The sequence below is a fragment of the Colobus angolensis genome, unplaced genomic scaffold (genome assembly GCF_000951035.1).
Source record: "Colobus angolensis palliatus isolate OR3802 unplaced genomic scaffold, Cang.pa_1.0 Scaffold434, whole genome shotgun sequence".
In the NCBI taxonomy this organism is placed as follows: domain Eukaryota; kingdom Metazoa; phylum Chordata; class Mammalia; order Primates; family Cercopithecidae; genus Colobus; species Colobus angolensis.
In genome coordinates, this window is record NW_012117755.1 from 2,961,653 (window position 1) to 2,985,252 (window position 23,600).

At 39.1% G+C, this 23,600-nt stretch overlaps 1 protein-coding gene across 1 annotated transcript in view; it reads left to right on the forward strand.

Moving 5' to 3' along the window:
- The window catches only part of DMD (dystrophin), a 2,170,472-nt gene that overhangs the window by 1,929,614 nt on the left and 217,258 nt on the right, over positions 1-23,600 (forward strand). The window contains exon 61 of the mRNA XM_011957103.1: positions 20-98. Within this exon, the coding sequence (XP_011812493.1) occupies positions 20-98 (79 nt within the window). The remainder of the gene's footprint in view (positions 1-19; positions 99-23,600) is intronic.

Genomic DNA, 23,600 nt, shown 5'->3' on the forward strand with positions numbered 1-23,600 from the left:
TCTCTCCTTTTCCTCCCAGGTGGCCGTGGAGGACCGAGTCAGGCAGCTGCATGAAGCTCACAGGGACTTTGGCCCAGCGTCTCAGCACTTTCTTTCCAGTAAGTCATTTTCAGCTTTTATCACTTAACTTTATTGCATCTTGATTAATAAGAATTAACAGTTGAAAAAACAAAAGAATTAAGAGTTGAATTATAATAATCTCTGTCAGATGTAGTAGAAGCATAAATCATCCTGAAATATAACTTGGTTGATAAATTTAGAAGGGTAGGAAGAAGAAGCCCAACTGGATCATTTTGCCCAGTCTTCAGCTAATGCATAATTGTTTCCTGCAATATATTCTCAAATGTTAACTTCATTAATATCTTTGAGTCTTTTTGAAAAATATGGAACACTTTGCTCCGGAGCCATGCTAATATTCTCTGTATCATTCCAATGTTAGTATATGGGCTGCTGAAGCAAACACAGACTTTTGAGTTTTTAATTTCTGCCTATCAGTTCAATTCATAAAGCTAACAATTATGATATCATGTAATTATAATATGATCATTCAATATATGTTACTGTGATTCTGTAATTCTTTATCTCTAAATAATTCATTAAATACTCCCTGCCTTATGAAATGAATGACAATTCTCAAAAGAAGGCATACAAGTGGCCAACAGGTATATGAAAAAATGCTCAACATAACTAATCACCAGGGAAATGCAAATCAAGACCACATGATATATTCATCTTACCCAAATTAGAATGGCTATTATTCAAAAGACAAAAAATAACAGATTCTGGTAAGAATGTGAAGAAAGGGAACTCTTTTACAGTGTTGGTGAAAATGTAACAGTAAATTAGTAACAGTATGAAGATTTCTCGAGAAACTATAGATAGAACTACCTTACCTTCTGGCAATCCCACTACTGGTTATCTATCCCAAGGCTAACAAATCAGTATATCAAAAGGGTACCTGCACTTGTATGCTTATTGCAGCACTGTTTACAACAGCAAAGATGTGAAATCAACCTAAGTGTATATCAACAGATGAATGGATAAAGAATATGTGGTATCTATACACAATGAAACACTACAAGAATGAAACTACGTCATTCACAGCAACATGGATGGGACTGGAGGTCATTATGTTAAGTGAAATAACCCCGGCACATGTTCTTACTCTTGTGGAAGCTAAAAAAAAATTGATCTCATAAACATAGACTAGAATGATGGATACTAGTGGCTGGGAAAGGTGTGTGGGTAGAAGGGGAGATAAAGAGAGGTTGGTTAATGGGCATCCAGTTAGATAGAAGGAATAAGTTATATCATTTGACGGCAGAATAGAGTGACTATAGTGAATGACAATGTGTTGTATATTTCAAAGTACCAAGAAGAAAGGGCTTGAATTGTTCCCAATACGTAGAAATGACAAATACTCAAGGTGATAGACGCCTCAAATACCCTGACTTGATCATTATGCATTCTATGCTAGTAAAATATCATGTTACCTCATAAATATGTAAAATATTATGTATCAATAATAAATAAATAAATAAATAAATACTTTGCCTCCAAATTTGAAACCTCAGCCTATGGGCATTTCCTTTCCTCCCTAACTATTTATATCCTTTTTTTTTTTTTTTTTTTTTTGAGAGGGAGCCTCATTCTGTTGCCCAGGCTGCAGTACAGTGGCGTGATCTTGGCTCACTGCAACCTCCGCCTCCCAGGTTCAAACAACTCTCCTGCCTCAGCCTCCTGAGTAGCTGGGACTACAGGCGTACACCACCAGGCCCGGATAACTTTTGTATTTTTTAGTAGAGACAAGGCTTCACCATGTTGATCAGGCTGGTCTCGAGCTCCTGATCTCAAGTGATCCACTCACCTTGGCCTCCCAAAGTGCTGAGATTACATTCGTGAGCCTTGTATTCTCCTTTTGTCCTTGACCTCTAGTCATTCTTTTTATTTACTGGTTTTACCATTTTATTAATTATGTTTTTATAATTAATACTAAGAGAAATAACCTTAGTTAAGTGAAAGTTTGAGTATTAGAAAATCATATTTATACAATAATGCATATTAAATTGGCAAGCACCTGTTTTCCTCTGATTAATGTTAATTTATACCACTTTTTATTTGATTATAAAAGTATATGTGTTGAGTTTTTTGGTATTTAAAAAGCCATACTTTACCACATGGAGTTAACATCTGTTAGCATTCTGATATATTTCCTTATGGTCATATGTGAGTATGTATGAGGGTTTATCCATCATTTTAAGGCAATTACTTTGTGCCTAGCAATGTTACAGATTTTAACTAGTTCAATCCTTATAGCAATCCCTTAAGGTAGGTACCATTATTATACCTATTGAAATTATACCTATTTCAATGATGAAGAAATTTATACAGCTAGTAGATGAGAGAGCCAGGATTCAAACCCAAGAAGTTGGCCCCAGAGTCTGTGTTTTTAAGCATCACACTGTAATTTTACTTAATTTATATATTTTATAGAGAGGAGGTAATTCTGTATGATCTCCATTCTTCTGCCACATTCTTTCATTGCCATTTTCTGATCATTTCCTTTCTTTTCCATTCTCCATGGGTTAATAAAAAGATCCACGCTCACAAATACTTTAAATTATTTGAGTAGATGCTGTCATGTGTGTCTTCAGTTGGCTGTTGTCTTTTTGAACAAAATTTCCTGGAAGGTGTTGGTCTTGTATTTTTGTCATATATCGATAATAGATTAAGAAGTATCTTATTTTCTGAACTGACTCTAGCTTTATTATCCGCCTGTGGTGTAGTTATTTGGACACAGTTTCACAATGCTTTGGAGTTGCCAAGAAAAAGGGATAAGTTAAAGCAGTTTATCTAAATGAGTGGGATCATGGCTTTTAGGAACGTTTCTAGAAAAATGATAAAGACTACAGATTTTGTCTTCTGCATCTTTCCAAATCTCTGGTCTACTTAACTTGCCTTGGTGACAGCCATTCTATTCGATTTAATTGACATTAAATGTGATAACATACTCCTAAGCTACTCATAAACCATAAATAAAAAAAAAGTACTATTATGAATATTAATTACTCCTCTGACACCAGGAATATTCGTTCATATTTTCTTCTCTCTGACTCCGCCTCTGAATTCCCATGTCTTACCCATTAAAGCCTATTTTCAGAAAATGATATACTCATTTAACCCAGGTGATAGGTAAAGTTTAATGTGCACTTCTCCTGGGTTATTTGCATTTTATTAGTATGAAAATCTGTAAGCCTGAGGTGGTAGAACATCAGCCGTAAGTTCTGAGCTGTGAGGAAGGAACTTTGAGGGGCCAAGGGGAACATTCTCACACCTTTCAAACCATATCACATCAGTGCCCACTTCCAGAAAGGTCAGGCCTGTTAGACACAGGCATTCATAAAGAGACTGATCTACCTGCGTGAATGGAGCCAGCCCCGGAAGTCATCAATCTCTTGGTTGCCCATGTGGAATATCAATATATGCTTAAAAGCTTTGCTTGCAGGTATAAAGAAAATACCAACTTGGTTTAAGGGATATTTAAGAAATAGGATGGTGAGACTAAGGATGGATTGTTTCTTTACATTGTCCTTTTTAAAATTACAAAGGTACTCTATACACATCAAGAAAAATTTCAAAAGCACACAGTACAAACAAGAAAAGAAAAAATATCCATAATCCAATGACTCAGAGATAATCACTATCATAAACTTGGTTTATATGCTTTCCGTCTTTCTCTTGTGGGGTGTGTGTGTCTGTCTGTGTGTGTCAAGGTTCTATCTTTTTATTTTTTTATTTTTTAATTTACTTGTTTTTTGAGACAGACTGCAATCTCGGCTCACTGCAACCTCCCCCTCCTGGGTTCTAGTGATTCCCACGACTCAGCCTCCCGAGTAGCTGGGATTACAGGAATATGCAACCACGCTCGGCTAGTTTTTTGTATTTTTAGTAGAAACGGGGTTTCACTATGTTGACCAGGCTGGTCTCGAACTTGTGGCCTCAAGTAATCCGCCCACTGTGGCCTCCCAAAGTGTTGGGATTACAGGCATGAGCCACCACGCCCGGCCTCTCTCTTTTCTTTTAAACCATGCACAGATAAAAACATGCTACCGTTTTCTGACCTGTTGTTTTCCCTTAAAACTATCCTTACAATATTTTCATGTGTTTAAATATTCTTCTACAGAGTGATTTTTCTAATGACTCACTAATACTCTCTTCTGTGTCTATACTAAATTTACCAACACAGTTCTAAATTGCTCAATATTAAGATTATTTCACAATTTTTATTATATCGAGCATTATGGCTAATATCCTTTTTATACCTGTACAAATATCTCAGATTCTTTCTACAGGATAAATGCCTAAGGTGGAATTGTTGTGTTAAAGAATGTTTACATTCGTAAGCCTTTTCAAGTGTATTGCCAGACTTACCTCTAGAAAATTGCACCAGAAATTGGGTGTGCCATCCAAAACGTATTTGAGCCAGGCATGGTGTGGCTTATGCCTATAATCCCAATTCTTTGGGAAACTGAGGCAGGAGGATCACTTGAACCCAGGAGGTCAAGACTGCAGTGATCCATAATCACGCCCCTGAACTCCAATCTGGGTGACAGAGCAAGACCCTGACCCTAAATTAAAAAAAAAATAAATCACCATATTTTAAGCAGGACATCTCTGAAGTCACATATTTGCTACTGTAAAAGCAGCTTCCCCTACCAATGAATAAAAATATATTTTAAATATTCCTCTAAGTTCATATTAAATGAATTTGAATTAATACATTTTTTTTAGATAGACCTGAGTTGATACATGTTTAGTAATGTGCTTTCAGGTTATTGTGAATAACAATAGGGTGGTTTCTAAAGCTTAGAAATTACAAAGAAAAGGAAAATAAGGAGGAGCTACTAATTGCAACCCCCAACATAAACATACTTACTGTCTCTGTTTATCTTATTCTCTCTCTCTCTCTCTCTCACACACACACACACTCACTCTGACACACACACACACACACACACACACAGACACACACACACACACTCCCCTTTGGAAATTATTTGGAAATTACATTAGCAGCTGTCTGTTTTGTTATCAGAAGACAGAGGCAGCCCTTTACTAAAAAAAAGGATTCACTGTTTCTTCCTGGTAGCCCAGTCTCTACTAGTTACAGAAATTGTTTCTTTTATCTGAGATCTGAGAGAAAATAAGGAGAGAAAAGCATTGTGAAATATGACCCTCCTCCATTGATAGACACTAACTTGTCCTTACTTCTAGTTTTAATACACTGCTGCTCCTAATTGACTTCTACAACTTAAACCAAGAAAAAGGAGAAATTCTAATAGTGTGATTTTAAATATGTATATAATTTACAATGAAATTAGCATTTAAATTATTAAAATTATGTACTAATATATAATTATATATGTATAGTTGGTAGGTATACTATCAGCCCCTTCATATGTCTGTCATTAAGCAAGTACTAAAGTATTCATTGGCGTAGTAGTCTGAATATTGTCCTTTCCTTTTCAAGAGTTTAAAGATTTTCTGGGCACGTTGGCTCACACCTGTAATCCCATCACTTTGGGAGGCCGAGGTGGGCAGATCACTTGAGGTCAGGAGTTCAAGACCACCCTGGCCAACATGGTGAAACCCCGTCTGTACTAAAAATACAAAAATTAGCTGAGTGTGGTGGCACAGGCCTGTAATCCCAGCTACTCAGGAGGCTGAGGCAGGAGAATGGCTTAAACCCTGGAGGTGGAGGTTGCAGTGAGCTGAGATCATGCCACTGCAGTCCAGCCTCGGTAATAGAGAGAGATTTCATCTCAAAAAAACAAACAAACAAACAAACAAAAACAAAAACAAAAAACAAAGACAAAAAAAAGAGTTTAAAGATTTTTCCTGACCATTATCTCAATTCTCTGGTCTTTTATTCTCAATTCTACTTTTCTCACCAAGAAAGATCACTATATATTTGGGTAAAGGGAGAAATCCTTCTATAACAATAAAAAGAATCCATGGTTTTCTTAATATTTTACAAGTTCCAGAATTCCCTTAAAAGAATATTTTCCAAGCCAGGTTCTTTAAAACATTAATGTTCTATTAGGTTTTGATAACTGTCCCTTGAAAACAATAGTACTGATTAATAAGATTGGAAAAACACTAGGTTTCAAAGAAAAGCAAGTTTCTTTCCTGTTGGAATGCTTAGAGCCTTTATTATACACTGAGAGGATAAGGAGTCTATAGTTCTCCAGTTTTAGGTGACTGTGGAAACCTTTTTCAGGCACACCAATTAATTTCACACTAAACTTTATGCCATGGATCACAGTGAATCTTTGCCTTAGTGCGGTATTTGCCAAAAGCTTTAATGACAAAAAAATTTCTGCTAAAGGTTGTAAAAAAGTGATCCAATTAAAAGAAAATGAGTGTTTATGAGGCAAAAGGGTCAACTCCCTCTCTTTACTAAAGTTCCCACCCCCACTCCCACCCAGGAGCCCTCTTGTGCTGTGTAATTTCCTAACTGGAGATAAGCTTAGAAAGTATCTATACCAGTAGCTTCCAGACTCTGAGGTGTGGCTCATTAGCAAATTCTAAAATCAGTTTAAAAAGACTTACAACCAACAATTTTTTACTGGAATGGAATGGAATGGAACAGATTAGAAAATATCCGAGTACATTACCCAAGCAAGGTTAAGTGTTGTTTTGACGGTGGTTGATTTGTTAAATGTGTGTGTGCATGCATGTGTGTATCTGTGTGTGTGCGTGTGTGTGTGTGTGTATGCGCTAGATCACAGTGTAAAACATTTTTCTTCTATGGGTTGCAGTTGAAATAGTTTGAGAAACATTGAATCATTCCAGTCCTTTCCTTATTTTACAGATAATAAAATAGGTACAGAATAATCAAATGACATAACCAAGGTCACAAAGATAGTTATAATACTAGGACTGGAACCCAGTTTCTGGACTTCCAAGCCACACATCACACTGCCTTACCCATTAAGAACAAATGCCTAGGCCAATAACTGTCTAGTCCATCTGCTGTTGCCAATGATTATTCTATTCTCTCATATATTCCTCCTCGTTTGGCCATCCTAAGTTGATTTACAGAGTCTAAATTTTTCTCTCAACACCTCTGGGCTAAAAGCTGCCTTATCAAAATGGTATTGATAGTGGTTCAGAGTAAAAGCTGTCAAATCAAACTGATTGGGTTCAGATATTGACTCACACACTTTATGCTTTATTCTTTCTCTTTAGTCTTCATCTTTAAAATAGGGATAATAGTAACATATTTGGTCAATTGTAAGACACACTTTTCTACCCATGTTTTAACAGCTCTGAAATCAGAATGCACTTTTGACCAATGGGATGTTGAATTCAGTGAAATATGGTTGTATTATGTCATGGGGTTACAGTGAAGATGAAACAGTTAATATTTGTCAAACCCCTAGAATAGTGCCTGGAACATAGTAAGTGCTATTCAAGTGTTTGCTATTAACTTTACCATTAGTATCATTATTACTATCAGCTTGATAGTATAACTTAATGCATGCCTGTTAGAGTCAAACTGGTCATGAAAGTTTCATTCATTCTCTTGCATTTAATTGTCAGTATAAGTAGTCCCTCTCCTTTCTGAAGGTGATTTCCAAGGATCTAATCTGCAAGTCCAGTGTTTTGCACATTAGAACAGCTCAATAGTTGTTTGTGTAACTAATGAGTGATAAATAATCCAAAAGATAGACCTTAATCTCTGTAAGGCCAGGATGGTATTAGTGTTGTTGACAGTTATATTCTACAGTACCTAATGTGGTACATGACACTTAGTAGATGTTCAGTAAATATTTACAGAATGAATTATGTCTTATACCCAAAAGAGGAAGAGGTAAATTCACTCCTGACATTGATAATACATAGTGACATGAGATTTAGCATAGTGACTATCACATAGTAGACACTCAATAAATAATGTGGCCTTTTATGTTGCTTCTCAGCAAAGACTAATAGCATTCATAACTTTATATGGTCGTTTTTATCAAAGTCTACTGTACCATGTAATATATTAAGGGAAAAGGCTGACTTCAAAATTACAGCATGATCACAACTGTATTAGAAAATAAAATAAAAATAACAGAAATGTACACATAAAAGAAAAATGGAAAATAAAAATACACCAAAAGGCAAACAGTTATTGCATCATTTCTTTCTTTTTACTTTGACAAATTTTTGGTAATAGCGTGTACTACTTTTGCAATGGAAAAAAACAATAAAGGTAAAATGTTATACTCTAGCTTTTAACCAGTGACCTCTTGGACTGGCAATGGGACTCTGAAAGACAAATTTCCTTTTTACTATTTATTCTGAATTTAAAAGCCGTTTCATTGAGTGACCTTCTTGTTCTCGGATTATGAGACACTGTAAAAAGAAAGAACTGATCAATTATTTCTTGCAGGCTTTACAATCTTAACTGCCTTAATCATATCCCTGGTTAAGTCTTTTTCTCTCTTGTCAAAGCGACTCAAGCTTTTACAGTTTCTCCTCGATACATAGGGTCTAGCAGTTTGTTTCCATCTTGAGAATTGCCAAGCTTTCATCCCGGTTATTCTCCACTACACACACACTTAAATAAAAAAAAATAATAGGGGAAACCTTTGAGCACATCTAATAATTGCTGACATTTCACTTAACAATGCTCCAACCTGTGCTACCAGTGTCCTCAGGGGACGGATAATTTGAAATATGAGTGGGCCAATAATTTAAAGCTTCAGATTGGCTTAAATAAGCCATCATGAGGCCGGATGCAGTGGCTCACGCCTGTAATCCCAGCACTTTGGGAGGCTGAGGCGGGAAGACCACATGAGATCAGGAGTTCGAGACCAGCCTGACCAACATGGAGAAACCCCGTCTCTACTAAAAATACAAAATTAGCTGGGCATGGTGGCGTGCATCTATAATCCCAGCTACTTGAGAGGCAGAGGCAGGAGAATCACTTGAACCCAGGGGCAGAGGTTGCAGTGAGCCGAGATTGAGCCATTGCACTCTGGCCTGGGCAACAAGAGTGAAACTCCATCTCAAAAAATAAATAAATAAATAAATAAATAAATAAATAAAAATAAACCATCATGATAAAAGTCAGAAAGAATCTTGCAGGTCCAATGTGAGATGATTTGCAGGCTAAAATTCTCTTTCAAGTAAAATCTCAGAGTAAAATGATTTGGGCCAGTTTCTTCAGCAGTCACATGTTGTCCCAAGTGGTAGGAATTTGGGACAAATGCCATGTGACCTACCGGTGATGCTGATAATGCCTCTATAAATTCAAAGACAGCCTTTCCAATGCCCACAAAAAGCGGCTACAGCAGTAACAATTATATTCTCTTCTTAAAATATATTGTCATGGCCCTTTTCTCCTTTAGCTCAAATTTATACTCCTCAATAAGCTCTCAGATTTATTTGCTTTACAGTATCATTAGCAACCAGATTTTGCATCGTTGGCCCTAGATATCTCATCAATTTGAACACATGAGGAAAGAGAACATTTTTGTTTATGCTATGGGAATTTCTGTGCTAGGGCTTGCTTACAATGGCTCAAGAGAGCCAATTGTAAAATATACAGGAATTGTGAGCTAGTTATTAAGCCTACCTTTGGTAGCTTGAAATCAGGCATAGTGGGAAGATGTACTCCATGGAAATTGGCAAATACTACAAATTGGGGCACTTTTTTTTTTTTTTTTTTTTTTTTTGCATAGATGACTTCCCAGAAATGACTAATTTATCTATGTTATTTGGATCGCTCAAGTCCCTGTATGCAAAGAATCTTCTTAAACTTAGCAGGAAGGATGCTCAGGATCCAAATATTCATCTGCCTTGTAGAGTGACCACTCATCCTGGTCTGTCTGGGACTTTCCCGGATTTAGCACTGGAATTCCCATATTCCAGGAAATCTCTGTAGTCCCAGGCAAACCAGGATAGTTGCTCACCCTAGCCTTAGGTGAAATCCCTAGAAATAGAACCCTATTTAGATAGATGGGGCTTCTTGAAGAAGTAATTTGTTCAGGTGAAAGGGAGTGAGGGAAGCAGGATAAAGTAAGAAGGATGCCAGTCAAGGAGTTAAGTGAGAAGGAAGAGAGTCACTTCAGCCCTGATCCCACAGGGAGCTCTGGAGAACAAATTGTCCCTACCTTGAGATAAGATAAAAACTGTTTTTTTTTTTTTTGAGACAGAGTCTCACTCTGTCACCCAAGCTGGAGTGCAATGGCGTGATCTCGGCTCACTGCAACCTCTGCCTCCCGGGTTCAAGCGATTCTCCTGCCTCAGCCTCCACAGTAGCTGGGACTACCATGCCCAGCTATTTTTGTTTGTTTGTTTGTTTTTGTATTTTTAGTAGAGACGGGGTTTCACTATGTTGGCCAGGCTGGTCTCGAACTCCTGATCTCATGATCCACCTGCCTTGGTCCCCCAAAGTGCTGCGATTACAGGCATGAGCCACCGTGCCCAGCCGGGGCTGGACTTTTATTTTCCCATGTGAATTAATCATTGACTGTGGATTTCTGGGGACTAGGAGATAGCAAAGCAGTTCCCATTTGGCCAAGGGAGGATTTCTGGTGAAAGGAGCAATGAGGCCTTAGCAACCAACACTCACAACAACTGCAGCTGGGTGAAGCAGCTCAGTAAAAGGGATCTGAGTGGAACAACAATAGTATTAACCTCTCCTAGATTTTTATGAAGCTGCTATCATACCTCATGCATAATCTGGCTTTGGAGCTGGATGGACACATTTAGCTCGATCACTAACCGCCACTCCTTTGTCACGTACTTAAATGGAAATTAGCCCGGTGGCATGGAAGAGATGAAACAAATGTCTATTTCTTTCTTATTTCATCTTCCTCATTGTGACAGATTCTTCTAGGCCTTGTGAGGACCTAGGGCAAAGAGACCAGCACCAGAGTTCTGAATCAGTTTTATAACATGGGCACTATTTTGGTGGAATGCTGGCTCTGAAAGGTATATTTTTACACTACCCAGAAAATGAAGGCATTTGTGAGTTTGGCCTGGGATAGCATTTTGTCATCTGTCCAAAATACAAAGCTTTGCACAACAGGAATAGTGGAATCATATCCCTGTGAGCAAAAATCATTACTTTCGTTTTTCCATTTGGATGTTTTCCATTTTCAGAACACAACCAGTTTGGGATTACAAAGTACTTTCTGGTGAGAACTTTGAAGTGAGGACAAAAGGCATTTTGTTCTTTTGTAGACTTACATAAACTGTTCCTGGTTTAAAAACCATTCTAGATTTTTAAATAGACTTTCAGATATCTGCAGTAAAAATCATCTTGATTTCAGTCTACTACAGGTACTGCTCTGTTATGTGCTATGTCTCCTTAAGGCTGTATGGGACAGGGATAGGCTTAGGTGATAAGGAACATTTTCACGATGCAGAGAAGCGTAAAGAATAACATGGGCTGGGTGCGGTGGCTCACACCTGTAATTCCAACACTTTGGGAGGCTGAGGCGGGCAGTTCATGAGGTCAGAAGTTCGAGACCAGTCTGGCCAACATGGTGAAACCCCGTCTCTACTAAAGATACAAAAAATTAGCCAGGCGTGGTGGCACACACCTGTAATCCCAGCTACTCAGGAGGCTGAGGCAGGAGAATCGCTTGAACCCGGGAGACAGAGGTTGCAGTGAGCCGAGATCGCGCCATTGCACACCAGCCTGGGCGACAGGGCGAGACTCTGTCTCAAAAAAAGAAAAGAATAACATGGAACAACAGACACCATGAAACATATGTTTGCTTCTTTCTGTATATACACTTGCTTCCATAGACTTCGAACTATTACAGTATCATAGCTTCTCTCTTCTCTCCACCTAACACCTTCTACTTATAGCTTCTACTTTCTTATGACTTCCATTTTCTTCCTTTGTTACCTGACTTTTTAAATTCCCCACCCATCTGTCATCTCTGTTTATGTCTGTGTATTATAATCAAGCTCTCCAAGAAAAAGCATCTGATTGTATTATTTATTATCCATCTAAGGGTAATGCCACCTCACAGGCCACAGGCCAGACTGCAAACCAGGCTTTCTTGACCTGGGCACTATTGGAATTTGGGACCAGATAATTAGTGGAATGCTGGCTCTGAAAGGTATATTTTTACACCTTTCAGAAAATGAGGGCATTTGTGAGTTTGGCCTGGGGTAGCATTTTGCCATCTGTCCTAGAATACAAAGCTTTGCATAACAGAAATGGTGGGATCACATCCCTGTGGGCAAAAATTGCTCGGGGCTGTCCTGTGCATTATCTCTGGCCTCTACTCACTACATGCCAATAGCACTTCCCTCCCTTAGTTGTGACAACCAAAAATGTCTCCAGACATTGTCTGTCTGATGTCCCCTGTTGGGTGAAATTGCCCCTAGTTGAGAATCACTCCTTTATACCAATGCCTGCACAATTTGTGGTAATGAAAATCATATGGAACACTAAATACTGTGACCTATGCCTGAGGAATTATTTGAAGTTGCTTTTCTGCATCCTTGGGGACCCTTTAGTCTCTCAATGAAAGGGAGTGTCCTCAGCAGCTCAGCAGAAGTCTTCAGGAATCGCCTCAGCTGCCTCACCCAAACTCATACCCCTTATGTGGGCAGCTCTTCCTGATCAGTGTAGGAGAATAATGACTTGACCATTTTGGCCCACCTCAGGAGAACATTAACATTCTAGCTCAAGAGCTCCCATGGGGTTGAATGAGACTGTGAGAGGGTCTGCATTCAAGCTTGACTTCTCCCTATTTCCATTCCTGTTTCTTTCACTTCCCTTCCACAGTTGTCTACCCCAAGAGCACACTTTATTCAATATCCTGCTCTCTAATCATTGCCTTAGAGTTGGCTTCCTGGAGGAAGCCAATCTGTGAGGGGGCAATGAAACTGACAGGCATTTAGAAGCATCTGAGGAGAAGGTATTGTAATAGGCCCATTACAGTCACTGGGTAATTTGATTTACTCTTGCTTTCATAATGGGGTTATTTTGTCCAGGGTAAGTAGTGATTATTATTATTTAAGGTGTCCAACCTCATGATCTCCATTAATAGGTAAAGACTTTGGGGACAGCATAAAATTACATTAATCTCTTACCTTAAACCTTAAGCTCAGCAGCATACATGCCCATGACAGGCAAGAGTTAGAACATAAGACGGTCAGTAACATAGATCTTGAAAGGAAATATGTTGGAGTGTGAGCACTTTAAAGGCATAGGACATGCATTACTTTTTTATTAAAAATAATTTTGCATATAACATAACATCTTGCATATTAGATGCAGGATATGCCTTGACTGAAGGAATAGCTGGGCACTTAAAAGATTGTTCCCAGTCTAATAAAATGAAAGAACTTAGCCTAGTGCTTAGTCTAATGTCCAGAAAGAGTTAATGAACTTCAATTTATTTTCAGTCAGTTAAGAATTGATTCACTTTGTTACTCAACAAATATCTACTGAATGACCAATACAAATCAAACTCTGATCTAGGAACTGGGGAAGCAGCACTAAATAAAGCAAAGTTGATTTATTGTGGAGCTTAAATTTTAACAAGAGAAGATGGACAATCAGGTCATGGTAAGTTTGATTTTTAAAAAAAGAATAAAGCAGGCTAAAGGGGCTAGAGGATGGGAGAAGGGGACCCTTTTAGTGGAGTGGTCAGGAATGGTGACATTTCAGTAGAGATGTGAGGAAGTACACCAGTCAGATATTGGGGGACAAAGTGTTCCAGGTGGAGGAAACAGTAAAAGTAAAGGATCCAAGATGGAGCATGCTTAGCGAGTTTGAGAAATATTAATAGCAAGGAAGCCAGTATGTGGGAAGCCAAGGAAGAAAGATGGTGAATGATAGGAGGTCAGTGAGTGATCAAGAGGCAGACGAGGAAGGGTATCATCAACTATGGTCGGCTATCGTTAAAAGCCTTTGGTATATATGCTTTGTGAGAAGTGAAGTCATAGAATTCTGAGCTAAGAAGTGACATGGTGCTTATAGCATTGTTACTTACTGTGCCTGTAGTATTCTTTCATTCATTCCTATATTTATTAACAAACACTAGTCCCCTGAAATATGAAGATAAAAAAAGAGAGAATTATCGCCTTGGGACATATAAATACTAATCACAAAAGACAGACCTATAAAAAAATGACTTCCCTCCAGTGGTAGTAAATAGTGGGTGCTATAGGAGTGGAATGGAAGGAGGAATCCATTCCACAGTGAGGGAAAGGAGATGTTCTATCTAGTTGAGTATTAATACGTATTGTCCCTGAGGCTACATGCAAAGCCAAAGTAGAGGGTATTCCTTTTGATAGGAACTTAGCAAAGAATGTTTATAATTGCTTGGTCCCTGATCTCATTTAGCAAGAGTCAAAAGATGCATTCAGTGATGAAAAGTCAGTTTCTTCCTTCTACTTAGCCATTCTGATAAGATGAATATCTTGGGCCGGGCGTGGTGGCTCACGCCTGTAATCCCAGAACTTTGGGAGGCTGAGGCAGGTGGATCACCTGAGGTCAGGAGTTCAAGACCAGCCTGACCAACACGGTGAAACCCCATCTCTACTAAAAAATACAAAAATTAGCTGGGCATGGTGACAGGCACCTGTAATCCCAGCTACTTGGGAGGCTGAGGCGGGAGAATCTCTTGAACCCAGAAGGCGGAGGTTGCAGTGAGCCAAGATTAAGCCGTTGCACTCCAGCCTGGGTGGCAGAGCAAGACTCTGTATCCAAAAAAAAAAAAAAAAGATGAATATCTCCCTTTCCAGTTTCATGTGTAGTCTCCTTATAGCCCTTCTGTTCAGAAAAGTGATTTCTTATGTATGTATAATGAATATAAATACAGGTTTTAGAGAGTGCTAATGTTTTAATGAGATAGAAATAGGTAGACGAGAGAGAATAATTGAAGGATTAGTCAGCATGAGGCAATTTGATATGGAAAGACAAAGTCTGAGCAGGAAATGACTGTGAAAAAGAATTTAAAGAGGAATGGAATGAAATGAGCTCATTTATGGTGTGAGTTAGGGACAGAAGGGATTTATTCTCCAGAGGTGAAAAGTGAAGGAGTTCACATTATAGAATTTGACCTAAACCAGTTATCAAGGGAAAGAAAGTAATTCAAAAGACTTGGTCCAGGAGGTCTGGAGCAGATACATCTATTAGAGGAAGAGATAAAGTTTTAAACTGCATCTTCAGTTATTCCTGGAATCCAACACAAAAGCTCATGACAACCTTGTTATCTTCAGAAAAAAAAAAAAAAAAAGGCAACAAGGCTTATGTCTTAAACAGGACAGCACATAACATGACTTCAGGTCAGAGAATTCCATTAACATGAATCACCCACACCAATTTGAATAGGAAAAAAATAGTAAGTTTGGTATTGTAAAATTTAGTTTAAAAATCAGAACCAACGATTGAAATTAAAGCAAGAATGTTTTATTTATTTCTAAAAATGTTTAGCTATTTGTTTTGAATTCTGAAGTAATACTAATGTAGTATATAATGATAAAACACAGTTGATTTTCATAGTAAACATCAGCATCAGAATGCCAAGAGGAAGGTTTGTCTCCATTCATGTTTCATTACTCTGAGAATGGCATAACATTTTTTAAAGAGTCAGAAAATGGCTAGAAAAAGAGGAAGAGACATTATTTCCTTAACTAGTTCCCTGGTCCCATGCTTTCGTGGTTAACAGTCAGTTTAACTCTAGAACCATAGAGAGTCTCTGTCATTTTCCTGGTTACCCTGTGATTCCTCACACTAGCAGTAAGTTAGTGAATGAGAGAAATATCCTGATAACTAGCTACATTAATCATGAAAATAATAAGTATAGGAGTTGGAATTTTTAAAAAGTATCAAGCGCTCTGTGCTCTTAACACAGAGGAAGCATTTTGCATGGATTAAGCTGTTTAATCCTCACACCAACCTCGTAAAATAAGGACTATTATCGTCTCCATTTCACAGAAGAGAAAACTGAGGCTAGAACAATTTACTAACATATTCAAGTTCATACTTGTAACTATTTTATTTTATTTTATTTTATTTTATTTTTGAGATGGAGTCTGGCTCTGTTGCCCAGGCTGGAGTGCAGTGGTGCAATCTCGGCTCACTGCAAGCTCTGCCTCCCGGGTTCATGCCATTCTCCTGCCTCAGCCTCCCAAGTAGCTGGGACTACAGGCGCCCGCCACCACGCCTGGCTAATTTTTGTATTTTTAGTAGAGACGGGGTTTCACTGTGTTAGCCAGGATGGTCTCGATCTCCTGACGTCGTGATCCACCTGCCTCGGCCTCCCAAAGTGCTGGGATTACAGGCGTGAGCCACCGCACCCGGCCCATACTTGTAAAATTTAGTTTAAAATAATCTCTCTTCCTCTTTTTCTAGCCATTTTCTGACTCTTTAAGGACTATTTCTGACTATTATGGATTATCAGCCTTAGAAAAGGGGTTCCAGACACCAGTGAATAGCAACCCACAAGTCTCAACTGCACAGACCAAAGAGGATGATAATCCCCATTAATCTTTGGATGTTAGTAGAGGCAGACGCTAGTAACAAATGGAAGAGACTTTGGCTGGAGGATATTTTCTATTCTTTAATCTTAATGCTGTTTCCCCTCTCCCCGTCTCTCTCTACTCATCTCTCTGTCAGCTGTATCCACAGTAATGCCACAATACAACTACCATACAAGAGTACAAAGCTTCTATTTTCATGCTTGTGGGTCTACAGGTCAACTGTAGTTCAGGTGATCTGGATAAAGCTTGACTGGAAAGCTCTACTTCATACTGCAGAATGCCTGGGTTTGCCTCTAGGTTGTGAGTTCAGTTTAGATGGTCTCTAAATATGTTGGGTTGTGAGCCCAGACTAAAGGACCAGAAGCAACCTGGGGCATGTTCTCATGGCAGATTGCCAGTGCAACAAGCCTCTGTTCACATCATGTCTGTTAAAGCAAGTCACGTGGTCAAGCCAAGGTCAAGGAACTAGGAAGCACACTGTGCTCACCATGAGGCCATGGCTAAGGTATGCATGTTTAATTCTTTCACAACTGAGTGAAAAATGGTCCCCAAATTCAATCTCTCCTATACTCTTTTTGCTTTGATTGCTGTCCCAGCTTTAGTTCTTTCTCAGTCTTCTTGCTTTCTAATGGATGTACATCCCATCTATAGTCATTTGGTTTTTAATATCTGAGTTGCTCCCTACTGTCTCAGGTTTCAAATTTTACTTTCCTTGAAATTTCCCTGGTGCCTAATATAATACCTTTCACACAGAGAGCATTCAGCAAATGGTGTTGACTGCCTGCCGTCTTTTAAAAGCACATCTGCAGAGACAGTAAAGGCACCTGGCGATATTGCATTGACTTGTTAGTAACCTGACTTAACCCAGATGGCCCAAAGACTGTAACCACCATTATCTGGAGGAAAGTTCTCTGGTAATGCAGTCAGCCAATTATGTTCGAATTTACTTAAAAATTCCTTGAGCATAAATTATTCTTGGTTCTATTTATGCAGGTACCTATCTTCCTATATCTAACCCTGGGAGGTTTGATTGCTTTCTTACTCTTCTAATAATCATCATGAGGTTTTTGAAGTTTTCTTCAAGTCAGTTTGAATAAGCTTTTTTTTTTTTTTCTGTGAGTAATGCCACCCAACTTTGGCTATTAGACTTTGTGGGACTGTGCAGCCAGCAACACTGGATATTAGATATAGTTTTATCTCTGCAACTCAGTCAACTTGCCGAGAATTTTAGTATGAACTCTTGACTTCCCAGATCAAATGTGAGCCTGATACTCTAAATGACTTGGCAATCTACTGACAAATCCCATGGTGTGGTATTCTGTTCACCGTGTGCAGTGGTCTCAGAGCTCAGTGTTATCTGTCTGACAGCTCATATAATATTTACAGGTTGTTATTCGTGAGGAATTTTAGTTAGCCATAAAGATTTTCACAGCTATGGCAGACATTCGAGGTCTCATTCATCACTCTTGTGACCTTCCTCTCTGGAATGTAGCCCATCTGTCTCTGCTGTTGAAATCTTTATGGAAAATCTGCCCATCTTTGAAAGTTTAGTAAGTGATCTTAAAGTTTTCATTGAATATTTACTTTTGATATACGATATAGACGTACAAAGCACTATCCTTGTTTTAATTTAACGTTTTGAAAAGTGTTAAATTTAACTTGGCCTTTCATTTAAATGACAGAAAACTTACTCTTGCTATAGGAACTATATGCATCACATCAAAAGAAAATAGAAATCATACAGAAAAAAGTTGGAATGGGAAAAATTACACATACATACATATATATTCAACACTAATAACTACATGAGAGCTTAAATGCTGTATTATAATCTTGATTATGACTTTAGGAAATGAAAAAGGTAGAAATACATTTTGCATGTAATTTAACATTATAAAGAAACCCTAAGCAAATTCAGTAATGAAGTGAACTGAATAGGCTGAGTTACAGAGCACAAGAGAGGGATGACAATTGGATGTTGCCCCTTTCCATTTACATTTTCCTCTTTTTATACACAACTTCTCAAATGCTTGCTTGCCCTCTGTCTGCTCCCTCCTTCAGCCTCTGTGATCACTAGTGTGAAATTGCTCTTTTAAGGTCACCAGTGATCATGGGATCAAATACATCTTCCTCTTCTACACCCTTAGTCCGTCAGGCTCAAGAATTGTTTATACCTCACCAGCTAGGCTGTTCTTATGTTTCACTCCACTTTATTCCAGTTTCTGTATTATTTTTCTTTGACAGCAATTCCATTGCCACCACCATTAGGGGCATATGCCAGGGTACATTCCCTCTTGTTTTCCTCCACTGGACCCATCTTTTTTTTTTTTTGTACTTTTATAGCTTTCTTGGGGTATAATTGATATGCAAAAACATGCATATTTAATATATGTAATTTGGTAAGTTTGGACATATGTATACACCCAAGATACTATTGCCACAATCAAACTAAAGATAATTAACATATCCATTACCTACAAAAGTTTTATGTCCCTTTGCTTTTGTGTGTATCTGTGCATGGAAAGAACACAACATGAGATGGACCCTCTTTTTTTTTTTTGAGACGGAGTCTTGCTCTGTCGCCGGGCTGGAGTGCAGTGGCACAATCTCGGCTCACTGCAACCTCCATGTCCCAGGTTCAAGCGATTCTCCTGCCTCAGCCTCCCGAATAGCTGGGACTACAGGTGCGCACCACCACGCCCAGCTAATTTTTGTATTTTTAGTAGGGATGGGGTTTCACCATGTCAGCCAGGATAGTCTCAATCTCTTGACCTCGTGGTCCACCCACCTTGGCCTCCCAAAGTGCTGGGATTACAGGGGTGAGCCACCGCACCCGGCCGAGATGGACCCTCCTAATCCCCTTAAGTTTTAAGTGCACAACTCAGTATTGTTAACTATAGACACTATGTTGTACAGCAGATCTCTAGAACTTACTCATCTTGCATAAGTGAAACTTTATACCCATTGAATAACAAGTTCTCATTTCCCCTGCCGCATCTTCTGGCAACCACTTTTCTATTTACTGCTTCTATAAGGTTGACTATTTCAGACACTTCATATGAGTGGAGTCATATAGCATTTATCCTTCTATGACTGGCTTATTTCACTGAGCATGTCTGCAAGGCCCATCCACGTTGTCACCAACGGTACGAACCTTCTTTCTTTAACGCTGAACAATATTCCATTGTATGAAAATGTGGTGTATACATACAGTTCTCTTTGTACAATCTTCCTTCCTTAAAGAGTCCAGCCATTCTCATAGCATCTGCTATGATTCTAGTCCTTATGGTCTTGTCCTTTGACTTGCATTTCAGTGAAAAGAACCAAACTTCTGCTGATGCAAACACCTGTACACAAATGTTGATACCAGCTTTATTCATGATTGCCAAATGCTAATCAGTCTATGGGCCTCTGTTTTTCACTGCATAAAATATAAACTAATCTGTTTATCATTCATGCTGATGAATGGTGGATGAATGGTCTAGCTAAGAATGAAAGATCTGTTGTATAGATGCCATTGATCTAGGAAGACAGAGATGTAGAAAGAAGTGCCGTAAGCCCAGGCAGTTAGATGGTATTCAAAGGCATTTCTCTCTGCCATACTGTATACTATATGTGACACATTAACAGTAGTTAGGAGTGAATTCAAGGCTAAAGATAAATGCTGCCCAGGTGGGAGAGAGAAAGAATTGATTCCACAATTACCATCATTCAGACAACACATCATAGTTATGTGATTACAAACATTATTTGTGTGGTGATTAACATTTTGCAAAGCAATTTCATATTGATTTTCTCATTTTATCTCGACAACATTTTGGTGAGGGAGATATCATTATTCCCATTTGGAATATAAGGAAAATAAGGCTTAGGCAGGAAAAAAGACTAGTTTAAGATCATGAAGTGATAGGGGAGTCAGGACTCAAATCTAGTTCTTCTGAATCTGTACTCTGGACGTGTTTCTGCTTTATCCAGCTGCCTCTCAAGATGCTGGCTTGGGCTTTGAAATAGAAAGCCGACATCCTGAGTGCCTTTCTAAACTCTGAGTTTTACAGTCTATCAGGGGAAGAGGAGAGTGTGAGAGGAATGTTCCCAAATAATCTACTGTATCAAGCAGTATATCTAACTTGCCTTGAGAATTTTGCCAACTAAATGCTATTGACCTGCAGAAAATTGATTTTTCTCTTTACACTTATATCAATAAAGAGAGGCTTCTGATACCGTAAGTGTAATTTATGTAAAATGTTTTTAAAACGTTCATAGCCTTTAATCAAGTAAATATGCTTCTAGGAAGTTTGCTTTAAAAAATTAACCAAAATATGTGCAAAGATTTATCTACAAAGATGTTCACTGTGGCCCTACTTATAACAGTGAAAAACTGGAAACAACTTATATGTTCCCAAAGAGGGAATTTCTTCAATAAATCATGGTATATCCATAAGTGGGAATTTTTTTTTTTTTTTTTTTTTGAGACGGAGTCTTGCTCTGTCGCCCGGGCTGGAGTGCAGTGGCCGGATCTCAGCTCACTGCAAGCTCCGCCTCCCGGGTTTACGCCATTCTCCTGCCTCAGCCTCCGGAGTAGCTGGGACTACAGGCGCCAGCCACCTCGCCCGGCTAGTTTTTTTTTTTTTTTGTATTTTTAGTAGAGACGGGGTTTCACCGTGTTAGCCAGGATGGTCTCGATCTCCTGACCTCGTGATCCGCCCATCTTGGCCTCCCAAAGTGCTGGGATTACAGGCTTGAGCCACCGCGCCCGACCCATAAGGGGGAATTTTTTAGCAATGAGAAATCTGTTGTAACCCAACAAGCCCACTCTTAAGCATTCACCTTAGAGAAATGAAAACTTACGCTGATGCAAACACCTGTACACATATGTTGATACCAGCTTTATTCATGATTACCAAATGCTAAAAGCAGCCTAAATGTCCTTAAACAGTTGAATGGATAAATAAGCTGTAGTACACCCATATAATGGCATACTACTTAGCAGTGAAAAGAAACAAATTGTTGATACAGCAATATGGATTATGTATTAAGCTGAGTGAAATAAACCAGTCTCAAAAGGTTACATACTGTATTTATATGACATTCTGGAAAAGACAAAACTATATGAGCAGAGAACACGTCAGTAGTTGCCAGGTGTTGGGGCTGGAGGAGGAGTTGACTACAAAAGGATACCATGAGGAAATTTTGGGGGTGAGGGAACTGTTTTGTCTCCTGATTGTGGTGGTCATCACATGAATCTGTACATGTGTTAAAAATCAGAACTATATCCACAAAAGTGATTTTTACCACATATACATTTTTAAATAAGTCAATTACAGAAGAATATATGAGCATGTAGAAAAATTGTTCACATTATATTTCCCATAATATATTTCGAGAGAAAAAGGCAGTGTAAAAACCTTTGTCTACAATATGATCTGAATCTCACAAAGTAAATATGTGTGTATGTGAAATAACGTATATGAAAACATTAACAAGTTATAGGTGATTGGTGGGAATACAGAGGGTTACAGGGAATTTGAATTTTCTTCTGAGTGATTTTCTACACCTATGATATTGTTTTTGTAGTCAAAAAGAGAAAGAAATATTATTGAAAATTAAAGAAAACATTTTAAAAAATTAAAGAAGGGCCAGGCACTGTGGCTCACGCCAGTAATCCCAGTACTTTGGGAGGCCGAGGCAGGTGGATCACTAGGTCAAGAGATCAAGACCATCCTGGCCAACATGGTGAAACCCCATCTCTACTGAAAATATAAAAATTACCTGGGTGTGGTGGCACACACCTGTAGTCCCAGCTTCTCAGGAGGCCGAGGCAGGGGAATCACTTGAACCCGGGAGGCGGAGATTGCAGTGAGCTGAGATCCAACCACTGCACTCCAGCCTAGTGACAGGAAGAATGAAAGGTATGATGTAAGGGATGGTGTCCAAGCTGAACCAAGAATCATGTGATTAGTCATATGGTTTGCTAGTGAAAATGGGGTTGGGATATTTCGATTAGAAGCAGGCTTGGCTGCACCTAATTAAACTAAACAATGGCTTAAACAAGGGAGGGGTTTAATGTTTCTTGTATAGAAAATCATAGATAAGCTGGAATGGTGACTCATTTTCATCAGGAAATCAAACTTATCATACCTTTCTTCTCAACCACTCTCTTAGTGTATGGCTTCTGTAGCATAAGTTGTCAGAGCCCTGCCCAGATGCCCTCTGGCATTCACCATGCCCACAAACACCAAGCCTAGACTTCCATCTACAAACACCTGCAACTCTGACTTTAGGCCTTTGCTGGCCACTGGGGCCTGCTTATCGGCACAAGGAGCAGGCCAGAAATGCCAGTTATTTAATGACTACCCCCTCCATACTCCAGGAGCAGCCCTCAAGCAATGGTGGATAAATAACCCAGTCCCCTCATCCCTTGAGTGAGATAATTTTGAAGTGTGCTCTGCACTGAAGTGCCCAGCTGCTCCGAGCCCCAGGTGACCCCAGCAGCAATGCGTCCTTTATCGGCTTTCTTACCTTTCTGCCTTACTTCCCAACTCCTCTACCAGTGCTTCCTTGAATTGCCACTGAAACTACTTACACTCACCTTCTCTTTTTTTTTTTTTTTTTTTTGAGATGAGTCTCACTCTGTCACCCAGGCTGGAGTGCAATGGTGTAATCTTGGCTCACTGCAACCTCAGCCTGCCAGATTTAAGCGATTCTCCAGCCTCAGCCTCCCAAGTAGCTGGGACTACAGGCACGCACCACCATGCTCGGCTAATTTTTGTATTTTTAGTAGAGACGGGTTTTTGCCATGTTGGCCAGGCTGGTTTTGAATTCCTGACCTCAAGTGATCCGCCCACCTCTGCCTCCCAAAGTGCTGGGATTACAGGCGTGAGCCACTGAGCCCAGCCCCACTCACCTTCTTGTCTCATCTACTTCTGGGGGACTGCAACTAGATGGCTTCCATTCTCCTGGTTACTATAGCTCTGCCCATCATCACGTCTGTGTTCCAGGCAGGAAGAGGAATGGGAAAAGGGCAAAAGCTGCCTCTCCATTTGGTCAGTTACCTTTAAAGAACTTTCCCAGAAGCCTCACACAAA